Source organism: Salmo salar, chromosome 14, assembly GCF_965601325.2.
Source record: "Salmo salar chromosome 14, fSalSal1, whole genome shotgun sequence".
NCBI classification, from domain to species: domain Eukaryota; kingdom Metazoa; phylum Chordata; class Actinopteri; order Salmoniformes; family Salmonidae; genus Salmo; species Salmo salar.
This window is the reverse complement of record NC_138304.1, coordinates 76,439,822-76,467,767: the sequence shown is the minus strand read 5'-3', so window position 1 is coordinate 76,467,767 and position 27,946 is coordinate 76,439,822. Positions and strand designations below refer to the sequence as shown.

General features: G+C 44.1%; 1 protein-coding gene across 2 annotated transcripts; it reads right to left on the bottom strand.

Moving 5' to 3' along the window:
- Positions 1–57: 57 nt before the first annotated feature.
- Positions 58–25,639, bottom strand: LOC106570202 (metaxin-1). 2 transcript variants are annotated; one of them, XM_014142281.3, is made up of 8 exons: positions 25,529–25,639; positions 17,485–17,554; positions 15,852–15,937; positions 8,366–8,458; positions 1,866–2,048; positions 1,366–1,442; positions 1,098–1,255; positions 58–716 (listed from the first exon to the last, which is right to left on the bottom strand). In XM_014142281.3, the coding sequence occupies exons 1-8, from the start codon at positions 25,529–25,531 to the stop codon at positions 493–495; spliced, it is 894 nt and encodes a 297-aa protein (XP_013997756.1). In that variant the 5' UTR covers positions 25,532–25,639; the 3' UTR covers positions 58–492. The 2 variants fall into 2 exon arrangements, with proteins under 2 accessions (XP_013997756.1, XP_013997755.1); XM_014142280.3 differs by lacking the exon at positions 25,529–25,639 and adding an exon at positions 25,315–25,503.
- Positions 25,640–27,946: the final 2,307 nt, after the last annotated feature.

The window sequence follows — 27,946 nt, the reverse complement described above, 5'->3', positions numbered from 1 at the left end:
ATTTGAAGCTCGGAGAAACTGGAATGTTGGCAAACATACAACAAACACCTTGTGACAGATGGTTCAGCATTTTTACTTTTAATGACCTGAAATCAAGTCAAAATTCTGTTTGTGTAAGTGAAACCTGACAAAACATTTCAGAAAGTGGCTCAACCCTCATAACCTCTACCTGAAAGAAATAAACCTGAAAAAACGAAAGGCATACCATTCTTGAATTAAATTAAAGCGTTCTTGAAGATTCTGAGACAAGAAAAGGTATGCCTTCCTGGGATGTCGAGAAAACAAAAATCAAGCACCAAAAACAGGCCTGTTTGTGGATGCCTAGAAGTGGTCTGAACTGACAGAGGATTATCGTGCATAGTGAGAGATTGAGATTTTTGAGGAACGTAATTCCTGTTCCTCTATTCTCCGTCAATATGCACAGAATAAGTCAGATTGTCCATTTTCCCCTCACAACACCTCCTATCTGGTCCTACACCGAGCCAGTACTGCTCATTCATCTTCCTCTTCCTCGCCTCCCTCTTCGATGTGGCGGGGTCCCACTAGCGCTGCCTGCGGTCGGATGTGCTGGATGCTGACGATCCCCATCAAAATGGCGTAGCCCAGCATCGAGCCCATGGCGAACAGGACCGACAGGATTTGCTTGCGTCGTTTATGGGGCTCGCTGTCAAAGTCACTACTGTCCGAATGGACTGACACCTTGCGAATGGGTGGCTCTAAAACAGAGAAGAAAAAACAGGATGAGAGTCAAAGAGCAGAAAGCATGAAGTCTCTGCACACAGTGGACCTAACATTTTAGCAATAAATTCTCAATACAGTTCTCAATACAGTTAGAGTTTAAAGTGTTTTGGAATTGAGTATCAGACTGCTAGACTAGGCACTCAAGATCAGCATTTTTAAACTCTGGTTTTCGAGTATCCCAAACAGTACAACTTTTGTTGTAGCCACAGACAAGCACACCTGAATCAACCAGTCAACCAATCATCCACTTGACTAGTTGAATCATGTGTGTTTGTCCTGTGCTACAACAAATGTGTGTACGGTTGGGGGTACTGCTCGAGGCCCGGAGTTGAGAAATAGTCCTCCAGGGAACTTACCTCCGCCCTCTGAGGGGAAATAGAGGATGAGGATGTTGGTGCAGTAGTGCCGCAGGTTGTCCAGGGAGTTGAGGTGTTGCTGGAGTTTCCCATTGGGCAGCTTCACCTTCAGCAGGGGGGCTAGGTGACCAAACACATAGGCATCCAAAGAGGATGGGCTGTGGAGACAATCCACAAATGACAGTATACACACACTCATATGAAAGACAGTGTGGCAAACGTGTTATACATGCAATTTGTTTGCAGTTTGCACACAGCAGCCACTTACGAATCCCCGAAGAAGAACTTGTGTGAGCCCAGCCGTTGAGAGAGCAGGGTCATGCACTCTAGCGCATCATGGTAGAGCTGTGGAGAAGATGCAAAGCCCCCAGACAACCATCAGCATGGACACACAGAGGCATTCACAGCCTAAACAGCTGTATCTGCATTCATGAAAAAGGTAGTCAGCGAGCAAGTGCCCATGGGGCTTATTTATGAACTATCCTTCAACGAAGCCAGAACATTGTTGTGTGTACAGTTAAACCAGGGATGGGCAACTCTGCCAAGGACCGGAGTTGCCCATCCAAAGTTAGAGTCAAAGTATAGCATAAAAAAACAATACCCCCTTTACCATGGAGATAAAGGGCCTCTCTATAGTAATAGCTAGCTGCCTTCTATCTCATCCCTCCACCTGCTACCTGCCCATTTGCCGAATCCCATTGCGTCAATTCACACTCTCTTATCTTCTTCCATAATATGTCTTTCTCACCCTCAACCGTTCCTCCTCACCTCCTTCTCCAGCTGCTCCCCAGGCTCCAGTGTGGGGTCTCCCCTCACCAGCCTCAGCCTTTCCAGTTGCTGGTTGTGAATGCGGTTGGGCAGCAGGAAGTTGAGTGGGAAGGGGATGTTCTCGGCGTACCAGCGCCGTGTCACGTCCACATAGTTTTTTGAGTCCACCCACAGTGTGTAGATCTGAGGAGGGAGATGGAGAGAGACAGAGAAAGGCAGGGACAGACACATACAGTGCCTTCAGAAAGTATTCATACCCCTGGACTTTTTTAGCCTGAATTTAAAATTGATTGAGATTTTTTGTTACTTGCCTACACACAATAGCCCATAATGTCAAAGTGAAATCAGTAAAAAAAATTTAAAAACATTTTAACAAATTAATTAACAATGAAAAGCTGAAATGTCTTGAGTCAATAAGTATTCAACCTCTTTGTAATGGCAAGCCTAAATACACTGCTCAAAAAAATAAAGGGAACACTTAAACAACACAATGTAACTCCAAGTCAATCACACTTCTGTGAAATCAAACTGTCCACTTAGGAAGCAACACTGATTGACAATAAATGTCACATGCTGTTGTGCAAATGGAATAGACAACAGGTGGAAATTATAGGCAATTAGCAAGACACCCCCAATAAAGGAGTGGTTCTGCAGGTGGTGACCACAGACCACTTCTCAGTTCCTATGCTTCCTGGCTGATGTTTTGGTCACTTTTGAATGCTGGCGGTGCTTTCACTCTAGTGGTAGCATGAGACGGAGTCTACAACCCACACAAGTGGCTCAGGTAGTGCAGCTCATCCAGGATGGCACATCAATGCGAGCTGTGGCAAGAAGGTTTGCTGTGTCTGTCAGCGTAGTGTCCAGAGCATGGAGGCGATACCAGGAGACAGGCCAGTACATCAGGAGACGTGGAGGAGGCCGTAGCAGGGCAACAACCCAGCAGCAGGACCGCTACCTCCGCCTTTGTGCAAGGAGGAGCAGGAGGAGCACTGCCAGAGCCCTGCAAAATGACCTCCAGCAGGCCACAAATGTGCATGTGTCTGCTCAAACGGTCAGAAACAGACTCCATGAGGGTGGTATGAGGGCCCGACGTCCACAGGTGGGGGTTGTGCTTACAGCCCAACACCGTGCAGGACGTTTGGCATTTGCCAGAGAACACCAAGAGTGGCAAATTCGCCACTGGCGCCCTGTGCTCTTCACAGATGAAAGCAGGTTCACACTGAGCACGTGACAGACGTGACAGAGTCTGGAGACACCATGGAGAACGTTCTGCTGCCTGCAACATCCTCCAGCATGACCGGTTTGGCGGTGGGTCAGTCATGGTGTGGGGTGGCATTTCTTTGGGGGGCCGCACAGCCCTCCATGTGCTCGCCAGAGGTAGCCTGACTGACATTAGGTACCGAGATGAGATCCTCAGACCCCTTGTGAGACCATATGCTGGTGCGGTTGGTCCTGGGCATTGATGCTATGGACTGGCCCGCCCGTTCCCCAGACCTGAATCCAATTGAGCACATCTGGGACATCCTGTCTCGCTCCATCCACCAACGCCACGTTGCACCACAGACTGTCCAGGAGTTGGCTGATGCTTTAGTCCAGGTCTCGGAGATCCCTCAGGAGACCATCCGCCACCTCATCAGGAGCATGCCCAGGCGTTGTAGGGAGGTCATACTGGCACGTGGAGGCCACACACACTACTGAGCCTCATTTTGACTTGTTTTAAGGACATTACATCAAAGTTGGATCAGCCTGTAGTGTGGTTTTCCACTTTAATTTTGAGTGTGACTCCAAATCCAGACCTTCATGGGTTGATAAATTGGATTTCCATTGAATATTTTAGTGTGATTTTGTTGTCAGCACATTCAACTATGTAAAGAAAAAAGTATTTAATAAGATTATTTCATTCATTCAGATCTAGGATGTGTTATTTTAGTGTTCCCTTTATTTTTTTGAGCAGTGTACATTCAGGAGTAAAAATGTGCTTAACAAGTCACATAATAAGTTGCATAGACTATGTGCAATAATAGTGTTTAACATGATTTGTGAATGACTACCTCATCTCTGTCACCCACACATACAATTATCATCCCTCAGTTGAACAGTGAATTTCAAACACAGATTCAACCACAAAGACCAGGAAGGTTTTCCAATGCCTCACAAAGAAGGGCACCTATTGGTAGATGGGTACAAATAAAAAAAGCAGACATTGAATATCCCTTTGAGCATGGTGAAGTTATTAATTACACTTTGGATGGTGCATCAATACACCCAGTCACTACAAAGATACAGGTGTCCTTCCTACCACAGTTTAGTAGCTGTGATAGGATAGAACAACAACAACATTGTAGTTACTCCACAATACTAACCTAATTGATAGAGTGAAAAGGAGGAAGCCTGTACAGAAAACAAATATTTCAAAACATGCATCCTGTTTTCAACAAGGCACTAAAGTAATACTGCAAAAAAATGTGGCAAAGCATTTCACTTTTTGTCCTGAATACAAAGTGTTATGTTTGGGGCAAATCCAATACAATACATTACTGATTACTACTTCCCATATTTTCAAGCATAGTGATGGCTGGATCATGTTATGGTTATGCTTGTAATCGTTAAGGACCGGGGAGTTTTTCCAGGATAAAAAAAATTATGGAATGGAGCTAAGCACAGGCAAAATCCTTGAGTAAAACCTGGTTAAGTCTGCTTTCCACCGGACACTCGGAGATTAATTCACATTTCAGCATTACAATAACCTAAAAGACAAGGCCAAATCTACACTGGAGTTGCTTACAAAGAAGACAGTGAATGTTCCTGAATGGTCGAGTTACAGTTTTGACTTAAATCTGCTTGAATCTATTGCAAGACTTGAAAGTGGTTGTCTAGCAATGATCAACAACCAATTTGATAGAACTTAAAGAATTTAGAATATAATAAAAATGGGCAAATGTTGTACAATTCAGGTGTACAAAGCTCTTAGAGACTTACCCAGAAAGACTTGCAGCTTTAATCACTGCCAAAGGTGATCCTAACATGTATTGACTCAGGAGTGTGAATACTTATGTAAAATGAGATACACTATATATACAAAAACATATGTGGACACCCCTTTAAATTAATGGATTTGGTTAATGCAGCCACACCTGCTGCTGACAGGTCTATAAAATTGAGCACACCGCCATGCAATCTCCATAGACAAACATAGGCAGTAGAATGGCCTTACTAAAGATCTCAGTGACTTTCAACATGGCACGGTCATAGGATGCCACCTTTTCAACAAGTCAGTTTGTCGAATTTCTTCCCTAATAGAGCTCCCCGGTCAACTATAAGTGCTGTTATTATGAAGTGGAAACATCTAGAAGCAACAACAGCTCAGCCACAAAGTGGTAGGCCACACAAGCTCAAAGAATGAGACTGCAGTGCTGAAGCGAGTAAAACTTGTCTGTCCTCGGTTGAAACACTCACTACCGAGTTCCAAACTGCCTCTGGAAGCAACATCAGTACAATAACTGTTGGTTGGGAGCTTTATGACATGGGTTTCCATGGCCGGACAGCCGCACACAAGCCTAATATCACCACGTGCAACGCCAAGCGTCGCCTGGAGTGGTGTAAAGCTCTTCGCCTTTGGACTCTGGAGCAGTGGAAACGCGTTCTCTGGAGTGATTAATAACGCTTCACCATCTGGCAGTCCGACGGTCGAATATGGGTTTAACGGATGCCAGGGGAACACTACCTGCCTGAATGCATAGTGCCAACTGTAAAGTTTGGTGGAGGAGGAATAATGGTCTGAGGCTGTTTTTCATGGTTTGTGCTAGGCCCCTTAGGACCAGTGAAGGGAAATCTTAAAGCTACAGCATACAATGACATTCAAGACGATTCTGTGATTTGTGGCAACAGTTTAGGGAAGGCCCTGTGCACAAAGCCATGTCCATACAGAAATGATTTGTCGAACATCTTTGGGATTAATTGGAAGGCCAACTGCGTGCCAAGCCTAATCGCCCAACATCAGTGCCCGACCTCACTAATGCTCATGGCTGAATGGATGCAAGTCCCCACAGCAATGTTCCAACATCTAGCGGAAAGCCTTCCCAGAAGAGTGGAGGCTGTTATATCAGCAAAAAGGGGCACCAACTCCATATTAATGCCCATGATTTTGGAATGAGGATGTTCGATAAGCAGGGCTCCACATACTTTTGGTCATGTAGTGTATTTCATTTTCAATAAATTTGCAAACGTTTCTAAAAACATGTTTTCATTGTCATTATGGGGTACTGTGTGTAGAAAAAAAATATTTGATCAATTTTGAATTCAGGCTGTAACAACAAAATGTGGAATAAGTCAAGGGGGTATGAATACTTTCTGAAAGCACTGTAAATGGATGGAGGAGAACAGAAGTGGCAGGTACCATAGATTGCGACCATAAAGTACTGCTAGAGCAACTACAACAAATGATCAAAAGGCACGTCATAGATCCAACACACAACAATGAAGATCAAATGCACCTTTTTTCAAAGCACACCTGTGACCTTTTCAAGGTGGACAAACGTGCGTGTTCCAGAGTAGTTCCTAACCTTGTCAAAACTATAGGTTATCAAAAGGTCAACTCCCAATACCAGACAGAATTAATAGGACAGGACCACCCTGACTTTCCAATATGGGAAACAGTTGATCCTATTGTTGAAAATAGTATCAATGGCTAGGACTCCAATTTTGAAATCTGGATGTTTCATGACATAATGCATGCGATTTAACCAGGGGCACAACGGTATTTAAGCTGACCATCTTGGGGTGCCATTTTCCTAATAGTAAAGCCACACTGCTGCTCTATTCCCAGGGGCTCAGTGCACATGCAAGGGGTCACCCCAGGTATGGTCAAAGGTACTTGAGACTCTTCCGCTTGTTTCCAGACGCATCTCCTTCCCCCCCAGAGACACAACGTCTGTCGACTGTTTCTTTATCACCTTTGGGTTTTGTTTTACACAGGAAGCCAGACACTTTTATACAGGAAATGCAGCACAGGTTGGGCACAGTAAACTTATGAGGATTCTCTGCAGGGCCCAAACAGTAAACACAGGCAAGCCTGTCTTGCTCAATCACTGTCCCTGAGCCATGTTCCAATGTCCATATTAGCCTACTACTAAGAATACATGTCAAATACTTTGCTGCACACATATGCTAGAATGAAAATTGGTACATTACCATAGAGCTGGGTACTATCGCTGCTAATCAATGCTCACTTAAGCTTCGACGATGAATACCTACTTTCCCTTCAACATTACGCTGAGTAGAAATCTATTATTTCACAGTTCTAAAGCATATTTCACAATAGCTTACTTTTCTTGTAATATTAAGAGAGCAATTGCATTACCAAGACAGAACCTGGCATTTAACCTTGCCCACTGAAGGTCATGCCAGGTGAAAGCATTTAAAAACAAGGTGATATTTATTAGGAGTGGGTCACATGCTGACCACACCGCTCGCGTCGCAAAATAAATGTACACATACATGTTATTCAAATCATTGCGCGCGCCAACGAGCATCTGCATTGCCAGGCGCTAAAATAGAAGTCAGTTCTATTTGTGACGCTGAGCAAGTTCTGCCTCTCCCATCTCCTCATTGGTTTATAGAAGCAGATACCCACGTGCCATCTCCTCATTGGTTATACCCACGTGGGTGATTGAAAGACGAACTGAGGTCGGTCGTCGTCGTGGTAATACTATGAAAGTTAGATGCCAATCGCCATATAAAGTCCAAAGAAGAAAAAGCCTGGAAGGAGGAGAGATGACTAGAAACGATTTGGTTGACTGTTTTATGTGTGGAATAATTTTCTGAGTAGAGGGCCTTGTGCATTTCAGGTAAAATAACAACTCAACGTTTATATCCCAGGACAAATTAGCTAGCAACAGCAAGCTAGGTAAATAGGACAAATTAGCTAGCAACTGCAAGCTAGCTAGCTAAATTGGCATAAATGTTTAATGCTTTTCGGCCTGTCCCCAAATTAATATAATTGGTTCAGAGTTTGTTTTGATATTTCAACCTGCGTGTCGTGATCACGTTTGGTGTGGGGGGGACAAAATCAATTTGCGCACGATGGCGGGTGGACGAACACATGCACCCGGTTTGGGTACGGTGTCAGACAGAATTTTCCCTTTTCAATGACTTGCAAGCATTCCTGAATCCACAGGGGTAACTCCAACTCCTCCCCCTGGCACAGACTGAAAGAGCCGAGACCTTTGATATTGTTTGGATCATCCTCAACCACCATAGAAAGGCGATAATGGGAATGTTAAGATGTGGGTATGGTTATTTGTGTGTGTGTGTGTGTGTGTGTGGGTGTGTGTTGACCCCATGCCCCTGATCTGCTAAACCATATCCACCCATTACCCCTCTTTTCATCTCACTTTCCCTTTCTTTTTCTATGTTCTACGATATGTGAAGAGAGAAAAACAAACTGTCATCTCTTTCCTCCGGCCTTCCCTCGCCCTCTCCACATGCAGACGTTATCTCACCAATGCGGGCAGCAGTTTCTCCTCCAGTAGTGACACAAAGGCCAGAGTGTCCGCCCCTTCCTTGGCTGAGAGGTCATAGTCAGCGTTGTATTTCTGAAAGACAAGGACAGTCAGTCACTTAGTTTAGATATGGGATATCAGGTCCTAGATGAGAGTATGGATGCCCTTACAAAATAGTCAATAGAATTCACCAGGAAAACAGGCAGGCATAGCAAAAGTTCCGGTGAAAAGACCTTTACAAAGCACAGAGAGGAATCTATACTGAACCAAAACATAAACGCAACATGTAAAGTGGTGGTCTCATGTTTCATGAGCTGAAATGAAAGAACCCTGAAATGTTCCATACGCACAAAATGCTTATTTATCTAATTTTGTGCACAACATTTGTTTACATCCCTGTTAGTGAGCATTTCTCCTTTGCCAAGATAATCCATCTACCTGACAGGTGTGGCACATCAAGAAGCTGATTAAAAAGCATGATCATTACACAGGTGCACCTTGTGTTGGAGACAATAAAAGGCCACTCTAAAATGTGCAGCTTTGTCACACAAGTCACACAACACAATGCCACAGATGTCTCAAGTTGAGGGAGTATTCAATTGGAATGCTGACTGCAGGAAAATCCACCAGAGCGGCTGCCAGAGAATTGAATGTTCAATTCTCTACCATAAGCCACCTCCAACATAATTTTAGAGATTTTGGCATTACATCCAACCGGACTAAAAACCGCAGACCACATGTAACCACGCCAGCCGAGGCCCTCCACATCCGTCTTCTTCACCTGACGAATTGTCTGAGATCAGCCACCCGGTCAGCTGATGAAACTGAGGAGTATTTCTGTCTGTAATAAAGCCCTTTGTGGGGGAAAAACTAATTCTGATTGGCTGGGCCTGGCTCCCCAGTGGGTGGGCCTATGCCCTCTCAGGCCCAACCATGGCTGCACCCCTGCCCAGTCATGTGAAATCCGTAGATTTGGGCCTAATGAATTTATTTAAATAGATGGATTTCCTTATATGAACTGTAACTTAGTAAAATCTTAATTGTTGCATATATATATATATATATATATATATATATATATATATATATATACACATATACATATACATACATACATATACAGTACCAGTCAAAAGTTTGGACACTCATTCAATAGTTTTTCTTTATTTTTACTATTTTCTACATTGTAGAATAATACTGAAGACATACAACACATATGGAATCATGTAGTAAGTAACCCCCCCCAAAAAGTGTTAAAACAATTCAAAATATATACACTGCTCAAAAAAATAAAGGGAACAGTTAAACAACACAATGTAACTCCAAGTCAATCACACTTCTGTGAAATAAAACTGTCCACTTAGGAAGCAACACGGATTGACAATAAATTTCACATGCTGTTGTGCAAATGGAATAGACAACAGGTGGAAATTATAGGCAATTAGCAAGACACAACCCAATAAAGGAGTGGTTCTGCAGGTGGTGACCACAGACCACTTCTCAGTTCCTATGCTTCCTGGCTGATGTTTTGGTCACTTTTGAATGCTGGCGGTGCTTTCACTCTAGTGGTAGCATGAGACGGAGTCTACAACCCACACAAGTGGCTCAGGTAGTGCAGCTCATCCAGGATGGCACATCAATGCGAGCTGTGGGAAGAAGGTTTGCTGTGTCTGTCAGCGTAGTGTCCAGAGCATGGAGGCGCTACCAGGAGACAGGCCAGTACATCAGGAGACGTGGAGGAGGCCGTAGGAGGGCAACAAGCCAGCAGCAGGACTGCTACCTCCGTCTTTGTGCAAGGAGGAGCAGGAGGAGCACTGCCAGAGCCCTGCAAAATGACCTCCAGCAGGCCACAAATGTGCATGTGTCTGCTCAAATGGTCAGAAACAGACTCCATGAGGGTGGTATGAGGGCCCGACGTCCACAGGTGGGGGTTGTGCTTACAGCCCAACACCGTGCAGGACGTTTGGCGTTTGCCAGAGAACACCAAGATTGGCAAATTCGCCACTGGCCCCCTGTGCTCTTCACAGATGAAAGCAGGTTCACACTGAGCACGTGACAGACGTGACAGAGTCTGGAGACGCCGTGGAGAACGTTCTGCTGCCTGCAACATCCTCCAGCATGACCGGTTTGGCGGTGGGTCAGTCATGGTGTGGGGTGGAATTTCTTTGGGAGGCCGCACTGCCCTCCATGTGCTCGCAAGAGTTAGCCTGACTGCCATTAGGTACCGAGATGAGATCCTCAGACCCCTTGTGAGACCATATGCTGGTGCGGTTGGCCCTGGGTTCCTCCTAATGCAAGACAATGCTAGATCTCATGTGGCTGGAGTGTGTCAGCAGTTCCTGCAAGAGGAAGGCATTGATGCTATGGACTGGCCCGCCCGTTCCCCAGACATGAATCCAATTGAGCACATCTGGGACATCATGTCTCGCTCCATCCACCAACGCCACGTTGCACCACAGACTGTCCAGGAGTTGGCGGATGCTTTAGTCCAGGTCTGGGAGGAGATCCTTCAGGAGACCATCCGCCACCTCATCAGGAGCATGCCCAGGCATTGTAGGGAGGTTATACAGGCATGTGGAGGCCACACACACTACTGAGCCTCATTTTGACTTGTTTTAAGGACATTACATCAAAGTTGGATCAGCCTGTAGTGTGGTTTTCCACTTTAATTTTGAGTGTGACTCCAAATCCAGACCTCCATGGGTTGATAAATTGGATTTCCATTGATTATTTTTGTGTGATTTTGTTGTCAGCACATTCAACTATGTAAAGAAAAAAGTATTTAATAAGATTATTTCTTTCATTCAGATCTAGGATGTGTTGTTTAAGTGTTCCCTTTATTTTTTTGAGCAGTAAATTTTATATTTGAGATTCTTCAAAGTGGCCACCCTTTGCCTTGACAGCTTTGCACACTCTTGGCATTCTCTCAACCAGCTTCATGAGGTAGTCACCTGGAATGCATTTCAATTTGTAGAATTTCTTTCCTTCTTAATGCGTTTGAGCCAATCAGTTGTGTTGTGACAAGGTAGGGGTGGTATACAGAAGATGGTATTTTACCAAATATGGCTAAGTCCATATTATGGCAAGAACAGCTCAAATAAGCAAAGAGAAATGACAGTTTGTCATTACAGTCAATCCGGAACAATTCAAGAACTTTGTCAGTTTCTTCAAGTGCAGTCGAAAAAAAAACATCAAGCACTATGATGAAACTGGCTCATGAGGACCGCCACAGGAAAGGAAGACCCAGAGTTACCGCTGCTGCAGAGGATAAGTACATTAGAGTTACCATCCTCAGAAATCGGCAATTAATTGCACCTTAGATTGCTACTTGAACTCTGTGAGGTGCAAACACATCTCATCATCAACTGTTCAGAGGAGACTGTGTGAATCAGGCCCTCATGGTTGAATTGCTGCAAAGAAACCACTACTAAAGGACACCAATAAGAAGAAGAGACTTGCTTGGGCCAAGAAACACGAGCAATGGACATTAGACTGGTGGAGATCTGTCCTTTGGTCTAATGAGTCCAAATTTGAGATTTTTGATTCCAACCACTGTGTCTTTGTGAGACGCAGAGTAGGTGAACGGATGATCTCTGCATGTGAGGTTCCCACTGTGAAGCACGTAGGAGGTGGTGTGATGGTGCTTTGCTGGTGACACGGTCTGTGATTTATTTAGAGTTCAAGGCACACTTAACCAGCATGGCTACCAGAGCATTCTGCAGCGATACGCCATCCCATCTGGTTTGCTCATAGGGGGACTATCATTTGTTTTTCAACAGGACAATGACCCAACACACCTTCAGGCTGTGTAAGGGCTAGTTGACCAAGAAGGAGAGTGCTGGAGTGCTGTATCAGATGACCTGGCCTCCACAATCCCCCGACCTCAACCCAATTAAGATGGTTTGGGATGAGTTGGATCGCAGAATGAAGGAAAAGCAGCCAACAAGTGCTCAGTATATGTGGGAACTCCAAGACTGTTGGAAAAACATTCCAGGTGAAGCTGGTTGAGAGAATGCCAACAGTGTGCAAAGCTGTATTATTATATTATTATTTAACCAGGTAGGCCAGTTGAGAACAAGTTCTCATTTACAACTGCGACCTGGCCAAGATAAAGCAAACAGTTCGACAAAAACAACACAGAGTTACACAAACAAACGTACAGTCAATAACACAATAGAAAAATCTATATACAGTGTGTGCAAATGTAGTAAGATTAGGGAGGTAAGGCAATAAATAGCCATAGTGGCGAAATAATTACAATTTAGCATTAACACTGGAGGGATAGATGTTCAGAAGATGATGTGCAAGTAGGGATACTGAGGTGCAAAAGAGCAAAAATAAATAACATGGGGATGAGGTAGTTGGGTGGGCTATTTACAGATGGGCTGTGTACAGATGCAGTGATCGGTAAGCTGCTCTGACAGCTGATGCTTAAAGTTAGTAAAAGAGATAAGACTCCAGCTTCAGTGATTTTTGCAATTTGTTCCAGTCATTGGCAGCAGAGAACTGGAAGGAAAGGCGGCCAAAGTAGGTGTTGGCTTTGGGGATGACCAGTGAAATATACCTGCTGGAGCGTGTGCTACGGGTGGATGTTGCTATGGTGACCAGTGAGCTGAGATAAGGCAGGGCTTTACCTAGCAAATACTTATAGATGACCTGGAGCCAGTGGGTTTGGCGACGAATATGAAGCGAGGGCCAGCCAATGAGAGCATACAGGTCGCAGTGGTGGGTAGTATATGGGGCTTTGGTGACAAAACGGATGGCACTGTGATAGCCTCCAACATTCTACTCAGCAAATTGGATGTAGTCTATTTTGTAAATGTCATTGCCGAAGCCAAGGATCGGTAGGATAGGCAGTTTTACATTTTACATTTTAGTCATTTAGCAGACGCTCTTATCCAGAGCGACTTACAAATTGGTGCATTCACCTATAATATCCAGTGGAACAACCACTTTACAATAGTGCATCTAAATCTTTTAAGGGGGGGGTTAGAAGGATTACTTTATCCTATCCCAGGTATTCCTTGAAGAGGTGGGGTTTCAGGTGTCTCCGGAAGGTGGTGATTGACTCCGCTGTCCTGGCGTCGTGAGGGTATGTTTAGCAGCATGAGTGGAAGCGGCTTTGTTGCGAAATAGGAAGCCGATTCCAGATTTAATTTTGGATTGGAGATGCTTAATGTGAGTCTGGAAGGAAAGTTTCCAGTTTAACCAGACACCTAGGTATTTGTAGTTGTCCACATATTCTAAGTCAGAACCGTCCAGAGTAGTGATGCTAGTCGGGCGGGCGGGTAGCGATCGGTTGAAGAGCATGCATTACATTTTACTAGCATTTAAGAGCAGTTGGAGGCCACGGAAGGAGTGTTGTATGGCATTGAAGCCCATTTGTTAACACAGTGTCCAAAGAAGGGCCAAAAGTATACAGAACGGTGTCGTCTGCGTAGAGCTGGATCAGAGAATTACCAGCATCAAGAGCAACATCATTGATATATACAGAGAAAAGAGTCGGCCTGAGAATTGAACCCTGTGGCACCCCCATAGAGACTGCCAGAGGTCCGGACAACAGGCCCTCCGATTTGACACACTCAACTCTATCGGAGAAGTAGTTGGTGAACCAGGCGAGGCAGTCATTTGAGAAACCAAGGCTGTAAGAGTTTGGGTCTAGAGTGTCTCCCCCTTTGAAGAGTGGGATGACCGCGGCAGCATTCCAATCCTTAGGGATCTTAGACAATAGGAAAGAGAGGTTGAACAGGCTAGTAATAGGGGTTGCAACAATTGCGGCGGATAATTTTAGAAAGAGAGGGTCCAGATTGTCTAGCCCAGCTGATTTGTAGGGGTCCAGATTTTGCAGCTCTTTCAGAACATCAGCTATCTGGATTTGGGTGAAGGAGAGGGGGGGCTTGGGCAAGTTGCAGCGGGGGGTGCAGAGCTGTTGGCCAGGGTTGGGGTAGCCTGGTGGAAAGCATGGCCAGCCGTAGAAAAATGTTTATTGAAATTCTCAATTATCGTGGATTTATCGGTGGTGACAGTGTTTCCGAGACTCAGTGCAGTGGGCAGCTGGGAGGAGGTGCACTTATTCTCCATGGACTTTACAGTGTCACAAAACTTTTTGGAATTTGTGCTACAGGATGAACATTTCTGTTTGAAAAAGCTAGCCTTAGCTTTCCTAACTGACTGTGTATTGGTTCCTAACTTCCCTGAAAAGTTGCATATCGCGGGGGCTATTCAATATTAATGCAGTTCGCCAATAAAATGTATTTTTTGTTATGTGTCGGACCCCAATAAGACTGTTGCCATTGGCCCTAACCCCTCAATCTGTAAGGTCGAAGCAATATGGGAGACGCTTTACCACAACACTGCTAAACAAATCATCTGTTGCTCAACCTGTGGGGTATACTACAAAGTAGGATCAATGAGTTAGCCAACTAATTTGATAAACAACCAGAAACAACTATTGATTGATTTCTGAAAGCTAAACTTAGATGTGTTTTTGGTTGTTGTAGTCAATTAGACCAAGTCCATTTCAAGCTTATCTTTCTAAATTGTAAAAGGTTATTTGGAATATTAAGGCAATTAAGCTAGCTAATTTATTAATCCTGATTTTTAGTATACCCCTCTGGTGACTTTATGAGAGACCCCTTCCATCTATGCAGAGTTTATGGCCAAGATTTCTACACCAGAGGCTCATAACCCAGCCTAAAACACTAAATTAAGCCTAGTAAATCACTATGCCAAGACTTTCTACCAATAAAATGCAATGCAACAACTCATAACCAGTTAACCTCCACCCCCAAGACTCACTGTCCCTGGACAGCAATATATTTAAGGACCTCAAGTTTTGCCTACCGTCTTCCTTTTGCATACCAGTTGTATCAGTTTGGCAGAAGTGAAAGACCCCTCGCACTTATGCAAAAGTGTGCCTTTTTAAGTTGCTTAAACATACTTCTTAATATGGTTGGTTAAATTGTTATATCAAATAAAAAATTGTTTAATGTAAACTTTAAATCCAAGAGTGTGAACCACCACTGAGTACTGACGATTTAACTTGAACGCACCAACTAAATAACTAGTGCCCAACCCAACTATAGATGTGGATGTCTTGTAGAGATTACCATGTTGTTACCGGAGCTCAAGAAAACCCTCGTGAAACTAATTTGTGCCTTGATTCTGCATGCCCAGAATTTATAAGCAAGGGAATATATCTTGAGGCCAAAAGCAGTACACATTGGAAATCAGTTCCTGACTATGACGATATCTACAAATGGCTCCGGATGTCACTCACCTGTTTGTTACTAAGAATGTCTCAATCATTTAGTGTTACATTAAGACACATCTGTTTCCTATAGAACAGCTCATAATTTGGCAGAACATCATTACCCACATATTCCCTCTCCAAAAGGATGGGGGGTGGAGGGGGAGGTTGTCTTTCACCTGTTTACCATTCATCTCCCCTGTGGGAAGAGGAAGAGACAGTGGGAATAGGACTCACCTGTTTTCTAAGGTGAATGATGATATTACTGGGTTTGGAAAGACTACGAGTACTTTCCTCCGTGGTCTTCAGTGCCGGCAAGGTACCTGAAACGAGGGACCAGAGCAGTCAGCCGAAAGGGCGCTATCAAGGTCGTCTTTATTGCAATCGCGCTGCGCAGATTATCAGACCTCACTCACAACGCGTGGAAAAGTGTTTAACATCTCAGGAAACACATTAATATGATACAGCGATCTTCTGAAATGCGTAGCGCGAATGCAAAAAAACAATGATCCAGACAGTAACCTTAAAGACCTCAGAGTCGTCTGAACCCCCTGTGGTGTGAAGAAGCCAGGAGGGTGCAGCAAAACTGGGCTGGCATACAAAGGAGGTGGTACTGAGAGATATGAGAACGTCAGGTGCTCGCTGACCTTTTGACTGTTACCACACAACCTGTGACCCCTGTTCTACTCCAGTGAGAAGAGGGGGAAAGTAAGAGCTTCCTGTTCTCATATATCAAACCATCGCTTTCTTCGTTCCTAAGGGTGAGTGAACGCAGACGGTAAAGTAACGCTATGGGAGTCAGGTGATGTGTGACCCTGTGACCCTTTACTGAGTTCAGTGAGGAGGTCATTCCCAAAAAGGCATGGTGACTACTAGGGCTGGGAATTGCCAGGGACCTCATTACGATATCACAATGCTTAGATGCCGATAAGATAAGAATTGCAATTCTCCCGATTCTATATGTATTGCGATTCGATTGCGATTTGATGTTCCAAACATATTGCTCACTATACACTGTGTACAAAACATTAGAAACATCTTCATAATATTGACTTGCACACCCTTTTGCCCTCAGAACAGTCTCAATTTGTCAGGGCATGAACTCTAAACGGTATCGAAAGCATTCCACAGGGATGTTGGCCCATGTTGACTCCAATGCTTCCCACAGTTGTGTCAAGTTGGCCTGATGTCCTTTGGGTGGTGGACCATTCTTGATACTCACATGATACTGTTGAGCGTGAAAAACAGCAGCATTGCAGTTATTGACACATTAAAACCGGTGTAGCTGGCACCTACTACCATACCCTGTTGAAAGGCATTTCAATCTTTGTCTTGCCCATTCACCCTCTGAATGGCACACATTCACAATCCATGTCTCAATTGTCTCAAGGCTTAAAAATCCTTCTTTAACCTGTCTCCTCCCCTTCATTTAGACTGATTGAAGGGGACTTAACAAGTGACATCAATAAGGGATCATAGCTTTCACCTGGTCCAGTCTATGTCATGGAAAGAGCAGGTGTCCTAATGTTTTGGACACTCGGTGTGTGTCTGCTGCAGAGAGACGAGATAGCATAAGAAAATGACTTTTGATCAGTCATGGAAATAAAAGTGCTGAAAACTTGTTGGCTCACTATTTAAAAGAAGATGGAGAACAAGTTGAAAAGGATGAAAAATACTGGAGTTTTGGTGCAGGTACTGCTGACTAGCGCTAGCCAAGCTACCAAGCAAAGAAATACAACATTTCAAATTGATACTTGAAGTCAAAATATCAATATAATATCATCCAAAATAATATTGCAATATGTATCGATTTTTATCCCCCCCATCACTAGTGAGAACAGAACATAGCCGTGCTCTGGGTTGGAATTACCTGTGGGGCTTCTCCAGGGGTTGGTGATCTTGTGGACTTTGAGTGGAGCACCAGCAAATTTGGCATAGGCCTGAGAGAAAGAAAGACAGAGAAACAGATGAGCAAACAGTTTCCAATAAAGTTTATGACTCAATATAATAAATGCCATTTATTAGACGCTTTTATCCAAAGCATTTTACATATTGGTGGCCCCGGGAATCAAACACAGAACCCTGGCTGTGCAAGCGCCATGCTCTACCAACTAAGCCATACAGGACCACAGTAATGGAGTCTTATGGATTACTTTGGTGCCTTGTACTTTTTTATTACGAGATGCCTCTTTCACCACAGAGAAACTAATCAAGCAAGAAGACCACCACTTCTTCCAGATCGCACTGAAGAAATTACATGTCTTTGGAACTGAAGAGAGGTGCAATGACTCTTTTCCGGCCAAAATACCAGATTACAAAGCTCATTACCTTCTTGAAAAGTCAGTGAGTGTTTAAATAACACAACAGCTCCTTCAAAGACCGAGAGATCTCGTTAGGAAAACTCAAAAGGCAAGAATATCCTGACATTTTCAACCTCCCCTGTCTGAGTCTGTAATACCAACATGTTTCAAGCAGACCACTATAGTCCCTGTGCCCAAGAACACTAAGATAACCTTCCTAAATGACTACCGACCCATAGCACTCACGTCTGTAGCCATGAAGTGCTTTGAAAGGCTGGTCATGGCTCACATCAACACCATCATCCCAGAAACACTAGACCCACTCCAATTTGCATACCGCCCTAAAAGATCCATAGATTATGCAATCTCTATTGCACTCCACACTGCCCTTTCCCACCTGGACAAAAGGAACACCTATGTGAGAATGCTATTAATTGACTACAGCTCAGCGTTCAACACCATAGTGCCCTCAAAGTTCATCAATAAGCTAAGGACCCTGGGACTAAACACCTCCCTCTACAACTGGATCCTGGACTTCCTGACGGGCCACCCCCAGGTGGTAAGGGTAGGTAACAACACATCCGCCACGCTGATCCTCAACACGGGGGTCCCTCAGGGGTGCATGTTCAGTCCCCTCCTGTACTCCATGTTCACTCATGACTGCACTGCCAGGCACAACTCCAACACCATCATTAAGTTTGCCGATGACACAACAGCAGTAGGCCTGATCACCGACAAAGACGAGACAGCATATAGGGAGGTGGTCAGAGACCTGGCCGTGTGGCGGCAGCACAACCACCTCTCCCGCAACGTGATCAAGACAAAGGAGATGATTGTGGACTACAGGAAAAGGAGGACCGAGCATGCCCCCATTCTCATCGACGGGGCTGCAGTGGAGCAGGTTGAGAGCTTCAAGTTCCTTGGCGTCCACATCACCAACAAACTAACATGGTCCAAGCACACCAAGACAGTCGTGAAGAGGGCACGACAAAACCTATTCCCCCTCAGGAGAATGAAAAGATTTAGCATGGATCCTCAGATCCTCAAAAGGTTCTACAGCTGCACCATCGAGAGCATCCTGACTGGTTGCATCCCTGCCTGGTATGGCAACTGCTCGGTCTCTGACCGCAAGGCACTACTGAGGGTAGTGCGAATGGCCCAGTACATCACTGGGGCCAAGCTACCTGCCATCCAGGACCTCTATACCAGGCAGTGTCAGAGGAAGGCCCTAAAAATTGTCAAAGACTCCAGCCACCCTAGTCATAGACTGGCGAGCGCTACCGGAGCACCAAGTCTAGGTCCAAGAGGCTTCTAAACAGCTGCTACCCCCAAGCCGTAAGACTCCTGAACATCTAATCAAATGGCTACCCAGATTATTCGCATTGCCCCCCTCTTTTACACCGCTGCTATTCTCTGTTATTATCTTTGCATAGTCACTTTAACTCTACCTACATGTACATATTACCTCGAATAGCCGGTGCCCCTGCACATTGACTCTGTACCGGTACCCCCTGTATATAGCCTCACCATTGTTATTTTACTGCTGCTCCTTAAATTATTTGTTAGTTTTATTTATTATTCTTATTCTTAATTCTTAAGTATTTTTTAAATTTTAAACTGCATTGTTAGTTAGGGCTTGTAAGTAAGCTTTTCACTGTAAGATCTACACCTGTTGTATTCGGCGCATGTGACAAATAAAATTTGATATCCAGGATTATCCTACCTTTACGAAGTGGAGCTTACGGCGCTCCAAAACCCTTAAGGGCACATTACTTGCATTATGCTGACAGGGCAAGTGTCCAAATTTTTCCATTTACCTCAACTATAAGTTAAACCCCCAGGACGTCAGGCCAACAAAATGAAACAACCAACCTGCACTCCCTAAATTAGGTCTACATATAGGCTAGGCCTCTTGAAAGTTGAGAGGGGATACATTCAATATTCCCTAGACTCAAACTAGCTGGGTTTAATTGAAAACAAAGACGTCAATCATCGCTTTGGCATAAAGTAGGCTAAAAGTAGTCACCCTTACAGGGGTTAACTTAAAATCGAGCTGGGTGGTGGTGGTAGGAGGAGTAGGAGGGGAAAGAAAAGGAAAGGAAAGGAGGGGTGACGAGCCCCTAAGTCGTCTTCCTGAGGTTCAAACCCCCCATTTTCTGAAACCCCTAGGAAACCGCAGTTAAAAAACAAAACGCAGATACCCTCACCCGCGGGACTGTTGGCAAATTTCACTGAGGATTGAGGTACTCTGTGGCGCTCGGAGCGCTCTATAAATCATCTTCCTTTTTGCGTGTCCGTAGGGATGGAGAGGAATGCATAGCCTATTTCACATAGAGGGCAATAAGAACCTACAGTACACTAAACAAACATTGACAAGGACATACAAGCCAAGTATGCTGTAGCCTAAACTTGGCCCAAATATCACAATCATTTTGAAATCCATCCTGGAAATTTTTTAAACGAGGGCCTGAACTAAACTCAGCAAAAAATAAATGTCCCTTTTTCAGGACCCTGTCTCTCAAAGATAATTCGTAAAAATCCAAATAACTTCACAGATCTTCATTGTAAAGGGTTTAAACACTGTTTCCCATGCTTGTTCCATGAACCATAAACAAAACTTAGGACACTAAAAAGAGGCCTTTCTACTGACTCTGAAAAACACCAAAAGAAAGATGCCCAGGGTCCCTGATCATCTGTGTGAATGTGCCTTAGGCATGCTGCAAGGAGGCATGAGGACTGCAGATGTGGCCAGGGCAATTAATTGCAATGTCCATAGTGTGAGACGCCAAAGACAGCGCTACAGGGAGACAGGACGGACAGCTGATCGTCCTCGCAGTGGCAGACCACATGTAACAACACCTGCACAGGATCGGTACATCCGAACATCACACCTGCGGGACAGCTACAAGATGGCAACAACAACTGCCCGAGTTACACCAGGAATGCAAAATCCCTCCATCAGTGCGCAGACTGTCCGCAATAGGCTGAGAGAGGCTGGACTGAGGGCTTGTAGGCCTGTTGTAAGCCAGGTCCTCACCAGACATCACCAGCAACAACGTCGCCTATGGGCACAAACCCACCGTCGCTGGACCAGACAGGACTGGCAAAAAGTGCTCTTCACTGACGAGTCGAGGTTTTGTCTCACCAGGGCTGATGGTCGGATTCGCGTTTATCGTCAAAGGAATGAGCATTACACCGAGGCCTGTACTCTGGAGCGGGATCGATTTGGAGGTGGAGGGTCCGTCATGGTGTGGGGCAGTGTGTCACAGCATCATCGGACTGAGCTTGTTGTCATTGCAGGCAATCTCAAAGCTGTGCGTCCTCCTCCCTCATGTAGTACCCTTCCTGCAGGCTCATCCTGACATGACCCTCCAGCATGACAATGCCACCAACCATACTGCTCGTTCTGTGCGTGATTTCCAGCAAGACAGGAATGTCAGTGTTCTGCCATGGCCAGCGAAGAGCCCGGATCTCAATCCCATTGAGCACGTCTGGGACCTGTTGGATCGGAGGGGGAGGGCTAGGGCCATTCCCCCCAGAAACGTCCGGGAACTTGCAGGTGCCTTGGTGGAAGAGTGGGGTAACATCTCACAGCAAGAACTGGCAAATCTGGTAGAGTCCATGAGGAGGAGATGCACTGCAGTACTTAATGCAGCTTGATTTTGACACCCCCTTGGTTCAGGGACACATTATTCCATTTATGTTAGTCACATGTCTGTGGAACTTGTTCAGTTTATGTCTCAGTTGTTGAATCTTGTTATGTTCATACAAATATTTACACATGTTAAGTTAAGGCTATCCCTGGATAATAATAACAAAATCAATGACTTTCCCAAAATTCCCAGTTTTTCCATAAATCCTGGTTGGGAAAATCCTGGAATCTAGAAATCCTGGTTAAAGGATTAAAAACCTGGGAATTGTAGGTAAGTTACCAGACTGTTGCAACCCTACACCTGACCAAGACACGTTTATTGTCAAGTAAAAAAACAGGTAGCTAGAAAGTCAAATTAGGTAAACTGGCCTGGATGTTGATACTGTGAATGCATGCTGTCAAACAATGGTTCTTAATACCTTGATGTGTTTTGTGCTCAGTATGTGTGGGTTCACTGGAGCAGGACAACACTGACACAGCTTTAGAAAATGGCCCATGACTTAGGAAAATATCTTAAGTGAAACCTGAATGAGATTACTCATTCTGTGGCCTGACAAAATAAAGCCCTGTCTGCCTTGTCATGGCAGATCATATAACACTGCCAAGTGGCCTCCAACCCCACAGTGGCTGCTGTGCAGCTTTAGAGCAGCTAAGCAGAACATTCCTCCCTCCCTCAATCTGAGTGTGATGAAGTCCAAACGTCACTTTCTCAGCATGTCAGTACAGTAACTAAACAGTAGATTTCCCAATGTCTGAATGTAGACAGTTTGGGCCTATAGAGCTCTCATCTCTCTTTGAGTAGCTCAATTATCATAGTGCCTAAAGGGTAGGCTATCGTGCTGACCCGAACTGTGCTGGTCTGGCTTGGATATGTCTTTGACCCTACATCGTAATTTCTAGCGTGGTTCAAGCAGCTAACCTAAGCGTAACCAGGTCAGCACAGAACAGTTCATATCGGCTTGTGAAATGGCTATTAGACCACTTTAAGCTCTCAGAATGAAGACAACCTTGATACTCGGATGTGTATACAAGAAAATCACATTTACCCCTCCCATATGGCCTCTGTGTGTGACTGTAGTTATAATAAGAGAGGGCTCAGGACATTGTACCATACGTTAGAAACCATAACCCCACCCTCATCCCCCTCGGGTGTGGGTTTAGTAATGGAGACCCCACTTTGTTGCAGATGAGAATGAAAATCATTACATTTTTCCCTGCCACGGGAAAAATAATGGGAGTGTTTCCTTCCCACTGTGGGATTTGCCAGACGCTTTAAATCCCCTTTCCTTCAGAAAAAAAGCTACTTGGGTTTGCCAGCTGAAGTGTGTCTGGCTCGAGGGACACGAAAGAAACACTAAGGTCTAGAGCACTATCCTAGTATGCCTAAGTCATTAAACAGAAGCTGTGGAATGAACATTGTTCATTAACATGGTTTTAACTACTGTCGATTATGCCAACACCTGCCTGAGATGGGGAGAGAGATGAGGTAGTCTATGGTTTATGCTATATAGACGGCATTGGAGCTTTAAAGTAAGAGCCTGGTAGTATTGTGCAGTGCATATCATGTAAATTGAGAAACCTCAACAAGCATTTGGGTTTCAGATCCCCTAAAAATACAGACAAAGTAGGGAGCCACAGTAATTGACAGAGACCTTTGTCAGGCAGCAGGACATTTCCTTGTGGCTCCCAGTCATGTCTACACATATTTTGTTGGAACTTACACTACATGACCAAAAGTATGTGGACACCTTCTCATAACTCTTATCCCAAAATCATGGGCATTAATATGCAGTTGGTTCCCGCATTTGCTGCTATAACAGCCTACACACTTCTGGGAAGGCTTTCCACTAGATGTTGGAACATTGCTGTGGGGACTTGCTTCCATTCAGCCACAAGAGCATTAGTGAGGTTGGGCACTGATGTTGGGCGATTAGGCCTGGCTCGCAGATGGTGATCCAATTCATCCCAAAGGTATTTGTTGGGGTTGAGGTCAGGGTTCTATGCAGGACAGTCAAGTTCTTTCACACAGAGATCGGTAAAGGTGCATCAAAGCTTGGACCGAGAGCCTAAAAAACAGCTTCTATCTCAAGGCCATCAGATGGTTAAATAGCCATCACTAGCTGGCTTCCACCCAGTTACGCAACCCTGCACCTTAGAAGCTGCTGCCCTATATACATAGACTTGGAATCACTGGCCACTTTAATAATGGAACACAAGTCACTTTAATAAATGTTTAAATAACATTTACATACGGCTTTACTCATCTCATATGTATATACTGTATTCTATTCTACTGTATTTTAGTCAATGCTCGATTTTATAGATGTGTCAGCAGCGGGTGTGGGGAGGGGGTAACAGGGCATCTTTCCACAGGAAACACAATTTTTTGTAAATTATACAGGGGGAAGAGTGTGTGCTTATTTATGTTCTCTTCCCCTTTCTTGGCTTTTCTCTAGTTTCTTAGAACTCCGCTAGTTGGGTGGTGGTGGTGATGATGATGGCTGCATGCTGTTTAGACAGCTGCACTGGACAGTGAAATAATCCTTGCTGGGTAAATTAAAACAAAGACAAGTAATAACAGGCTAGCCAGGGTTCAAAGCAAGTCCCTATAACACCAACAAAAGGGGGCTAAAGTGAGAGCTGGTCCCTTTCCAGTCGCCAACATTCACAACGAAATCAGCATCAATTGTGTGTTAGTTAAATGAAGTCTGCATATTAATTACCCTATGCCGAATACAAAGCAAACACTAGGCTAACCCCTTAAATCGGTTAAATTATTGACACTTTTCCTTACAGTCAAAGATCTCAAACACCATCAGGTAATTAAAGTCATGAAATAGCCTAGTGTTTAATCTGTCCACAAATATTTGGGTGTATGACCTCGGAGAATTGTATGTTTAGTTAGAAGTAGTAAATGAAATCTAAACTAAAAGTTATTGCCATTGTAAATAGTGTAAATGTTTCACTTCACAAATGAATGCGTATTGTGGACTGGACATTGCAGTGGCCACTTATCAGTCACTTTAAGAAGAAAAAATCTCACTATAAATTACACATTTATTTTAGTCCTAACAAAAAAAATTTCAGGAGGCAAATTATAAAATTGGTGTCTGAGCAGACAGTTTAGCAAAACAGAATGGAAAGCGTTTTGCGTTTGACAACCTTTGACAATTTAGGCCATTACTCATTCCTTGGCTTTAGCTAATACCAAGACATGTAGCTAATTCAAACTGTCATCAAATTCAGCACTAGAAATTCTCAACACAATAGTCCAACAGAGTAGTACAGTAGGCCGTTTTAGTCATGTCACACTTGACTTGTCAAAAGCAAGCAACCAGAAACCTGAAATTGGCTGATAAACCAGAATTATAATGACAGAGCTCCCTGACCAAGTTGCATATCCAACTAGTTAACGTTACCTGGCTAAATAATAAGAGCATGTTTTACTGGATTTGAGCTAAATGTTATAACTGAGCTAACATAATGGAAACGTGACGATCATTGACCAGCCTAGGATTGTTGGTTCAATGCATGTCAAGTTGTCAATAACACATGATGTAGTTAGTTAGCTTGTTAACATGAGTGTGCATTCCAGTCATTCATCAAAGCGGAGCTAACCGTTAGCTAGCTAGTTAGGTCACCTCAGTCCTCACCCTCTGTTGCCTTGTGTTGAAGGGAAATTATTTATGCGACGACAGTAACGGTGAATAATAATTTACGTATTGTAATCACCTATTGTATTTCTTACCAAAACGGTTAGACAGTCTGTATCAACTGAGGGTAAACCCCAATCGCCTTTCCAACAGTACAACTCCAAGGGGGCAGCCATCTTAATTTGTTAACCCTTCACTCGGAAGCTAAGCTGCGAACGCCTCGATAACATCGACAGTGTCATTGTGCAAAATGGTACGCAGCATCATCTGGATGTGGGCAATAAAAGTTAAACATTCACATTCTACTACCATTTCGGTCAAGCCTTCTCTGCATACGTTCGAGAAATCCACACAGAACGCACTGATTCTGCAATGCTGCAAGGCACAAGCAGCGTTCCATTGGAAATGAATGTACCAAACCCTAAACACTGTCGGTGTGATCAAGGCGTTCGCGCCACTGTAACCACTGACAACAATCTCAGGACTTCCTTAGCAACGTTGAATGAAGCGCAGATATAACAATGCGCTCTTTGATGAAGGCACAAGAAGGGATGACAAAGATGGTGAATACATGAAGATAGCGGTAGTTCACTGAGGCCGTTTACCGATGAAAAAAATATTATTCTTCGATGAGGTTTAATGGCGGTTGGCATCCAATAAAGGTTGCATTACCGCCACCTACTAGACTGGAGTACAACTCCCTTACACTTTGCTTGAATAAATAAATAAATGATAACCATCGCTATAAATGCTAAAAATCCAATCTCACTGAAACATATATCACTTGTTGGCCAATCCATATGTACTGGTACAGATCTACAACTCGCACCACTCCTCTAAGGATCCTGCCCACTTTAAAAAATGTTTTATTTCACCTTTATTTAACCAGGTAGGCAAGTTGAGAACAAGTTCTCATTTACAATTGCGACCTGGCCAAGATAAAGAAAAGCAGTTCGACAACATACAAAAACACAGAGTTACACATGGAGTAAAACAACATACACTTTACCCATCTTCCTCTACTTTCTTCACTGCCTCAGCATATGACAACTTCTGCACTACTCTAACCCTGGAAACCTCAACCTGCCTCTCTCACACGGGACATTTCTGATCCCCAGCCCCATGGGCACCCCTACAATTAACACATACCACTACTTTCCCCAATGCTACACATTCACATGCCCTTCTGCACACTTCTCACACCTAGGAACCTCCATCCTACACTCTGATGCCACATGCCCAGAAGCTTGACAACTGTAACAACATAATTTATTCCGCACAAAAGCTGAATAAATGATATATCCTAGCATCACTTTGTCGGGCAAAGACTCAACATCAAAACTCATAAGAACAGACAACGAATCTTCTGTTTCACCACTGACGCCACCCTGTCTGTGTCGCACCAAATGACAAGCATCACAAACACCGGGAATCTTCCCCTTCAGTTGGTCAACTTTCACATTTACTGCTACCCCAGTAATCACTCCTTTTAATGGTGCCCTTATCTTGAGAGCAAAATAATTCACATCTCGTCTCCCCATTCATTTAACATGGAGCGCCTCTCCCTCTGACCAGCAGAAACACAAACAATTATCACAAGACCACTTCTGGTTACCCTCAACTATTCCACAGCACCCAACTCTATTTTCACCCACCCTGAAACCACAAATGGATCAGCCAAAGGCAAGGGTCCACTTTTTCCCAAAACTTCACTTCTACTGTCACAGACTCATCTTTATCCTGACCCTCAGTGCAAGCCTCGTGCTCTGAGAACTTCACCAAACCTACCACCTCCAATACTTCGACCTCATCCACCTCCATTTCTCCTCCTGCCTTCAGCTCATTCTGCTTACACTTTCTACCATTCTTCTTTAACAAACCATCTCCTTTTTTTTCACCATTTTTAACCGACTCATGCTCACACTCTTCCTCCCTCTCCCTCGCTCTATTTTCCCCTCCATTCTTCCTCTGTATTCCAAGTATACATCTCCTTATGATAATACTGCACTTCTCCTGACATACATCTTGTTCTTGCCTTCTCAAGTGACGCTATTTAACTGGCTGTCACAATCTCCATACAATCAGCACAAACCCCTCGAGATGTAGCGCTCAACAGTGCATCCCACTAATAAAGCAGCTGCTTCGTCTTGATGTTCTTCTTTATCAAAAGCTACCGCAATGCTTTTCCATTTCAAACAATCACGCTCTTCCAACCATATTCTGAGCAATAAATGATCAAAACGTTATAAAATTTGGCAACCTCTCCTCTCTTATTTGGACCATTTGGCGCTGTGAAATTGTACATTTCCATGCACGCTTCCTTGTGATATTTTAATCTACCGAAAATGCGCTTGCCGCCCAAGGGTAGATTAAAGGGAGGAGGGTGAAGGGGGTGTTGATGGAAGGATGGATATGGGGGGTGACATCTGCCCTCTTTCTGTTTACCTGTCCCTGTTCTGTATATCTTATTATGTATTATATATTATTTTTGTATCTGTCAGCTCTTTTATGTTTATATAAGAATTGCATACATGTCTTTTCTACAAAGTACCAATGCACCATTCTTGTGTGCGTTCAACAACAAATATTTAAGTTAAAAAATTATAAAAAGTAATGCCACAGAATACTTTTTTTTACCCCCTTTTTCTCCCGCTAAAGCACTCTCCTAAACACCCGCCCGCTTAACCCGGAAGCCAGCTGCACCAATGTGTTGGAGGAAACACCATT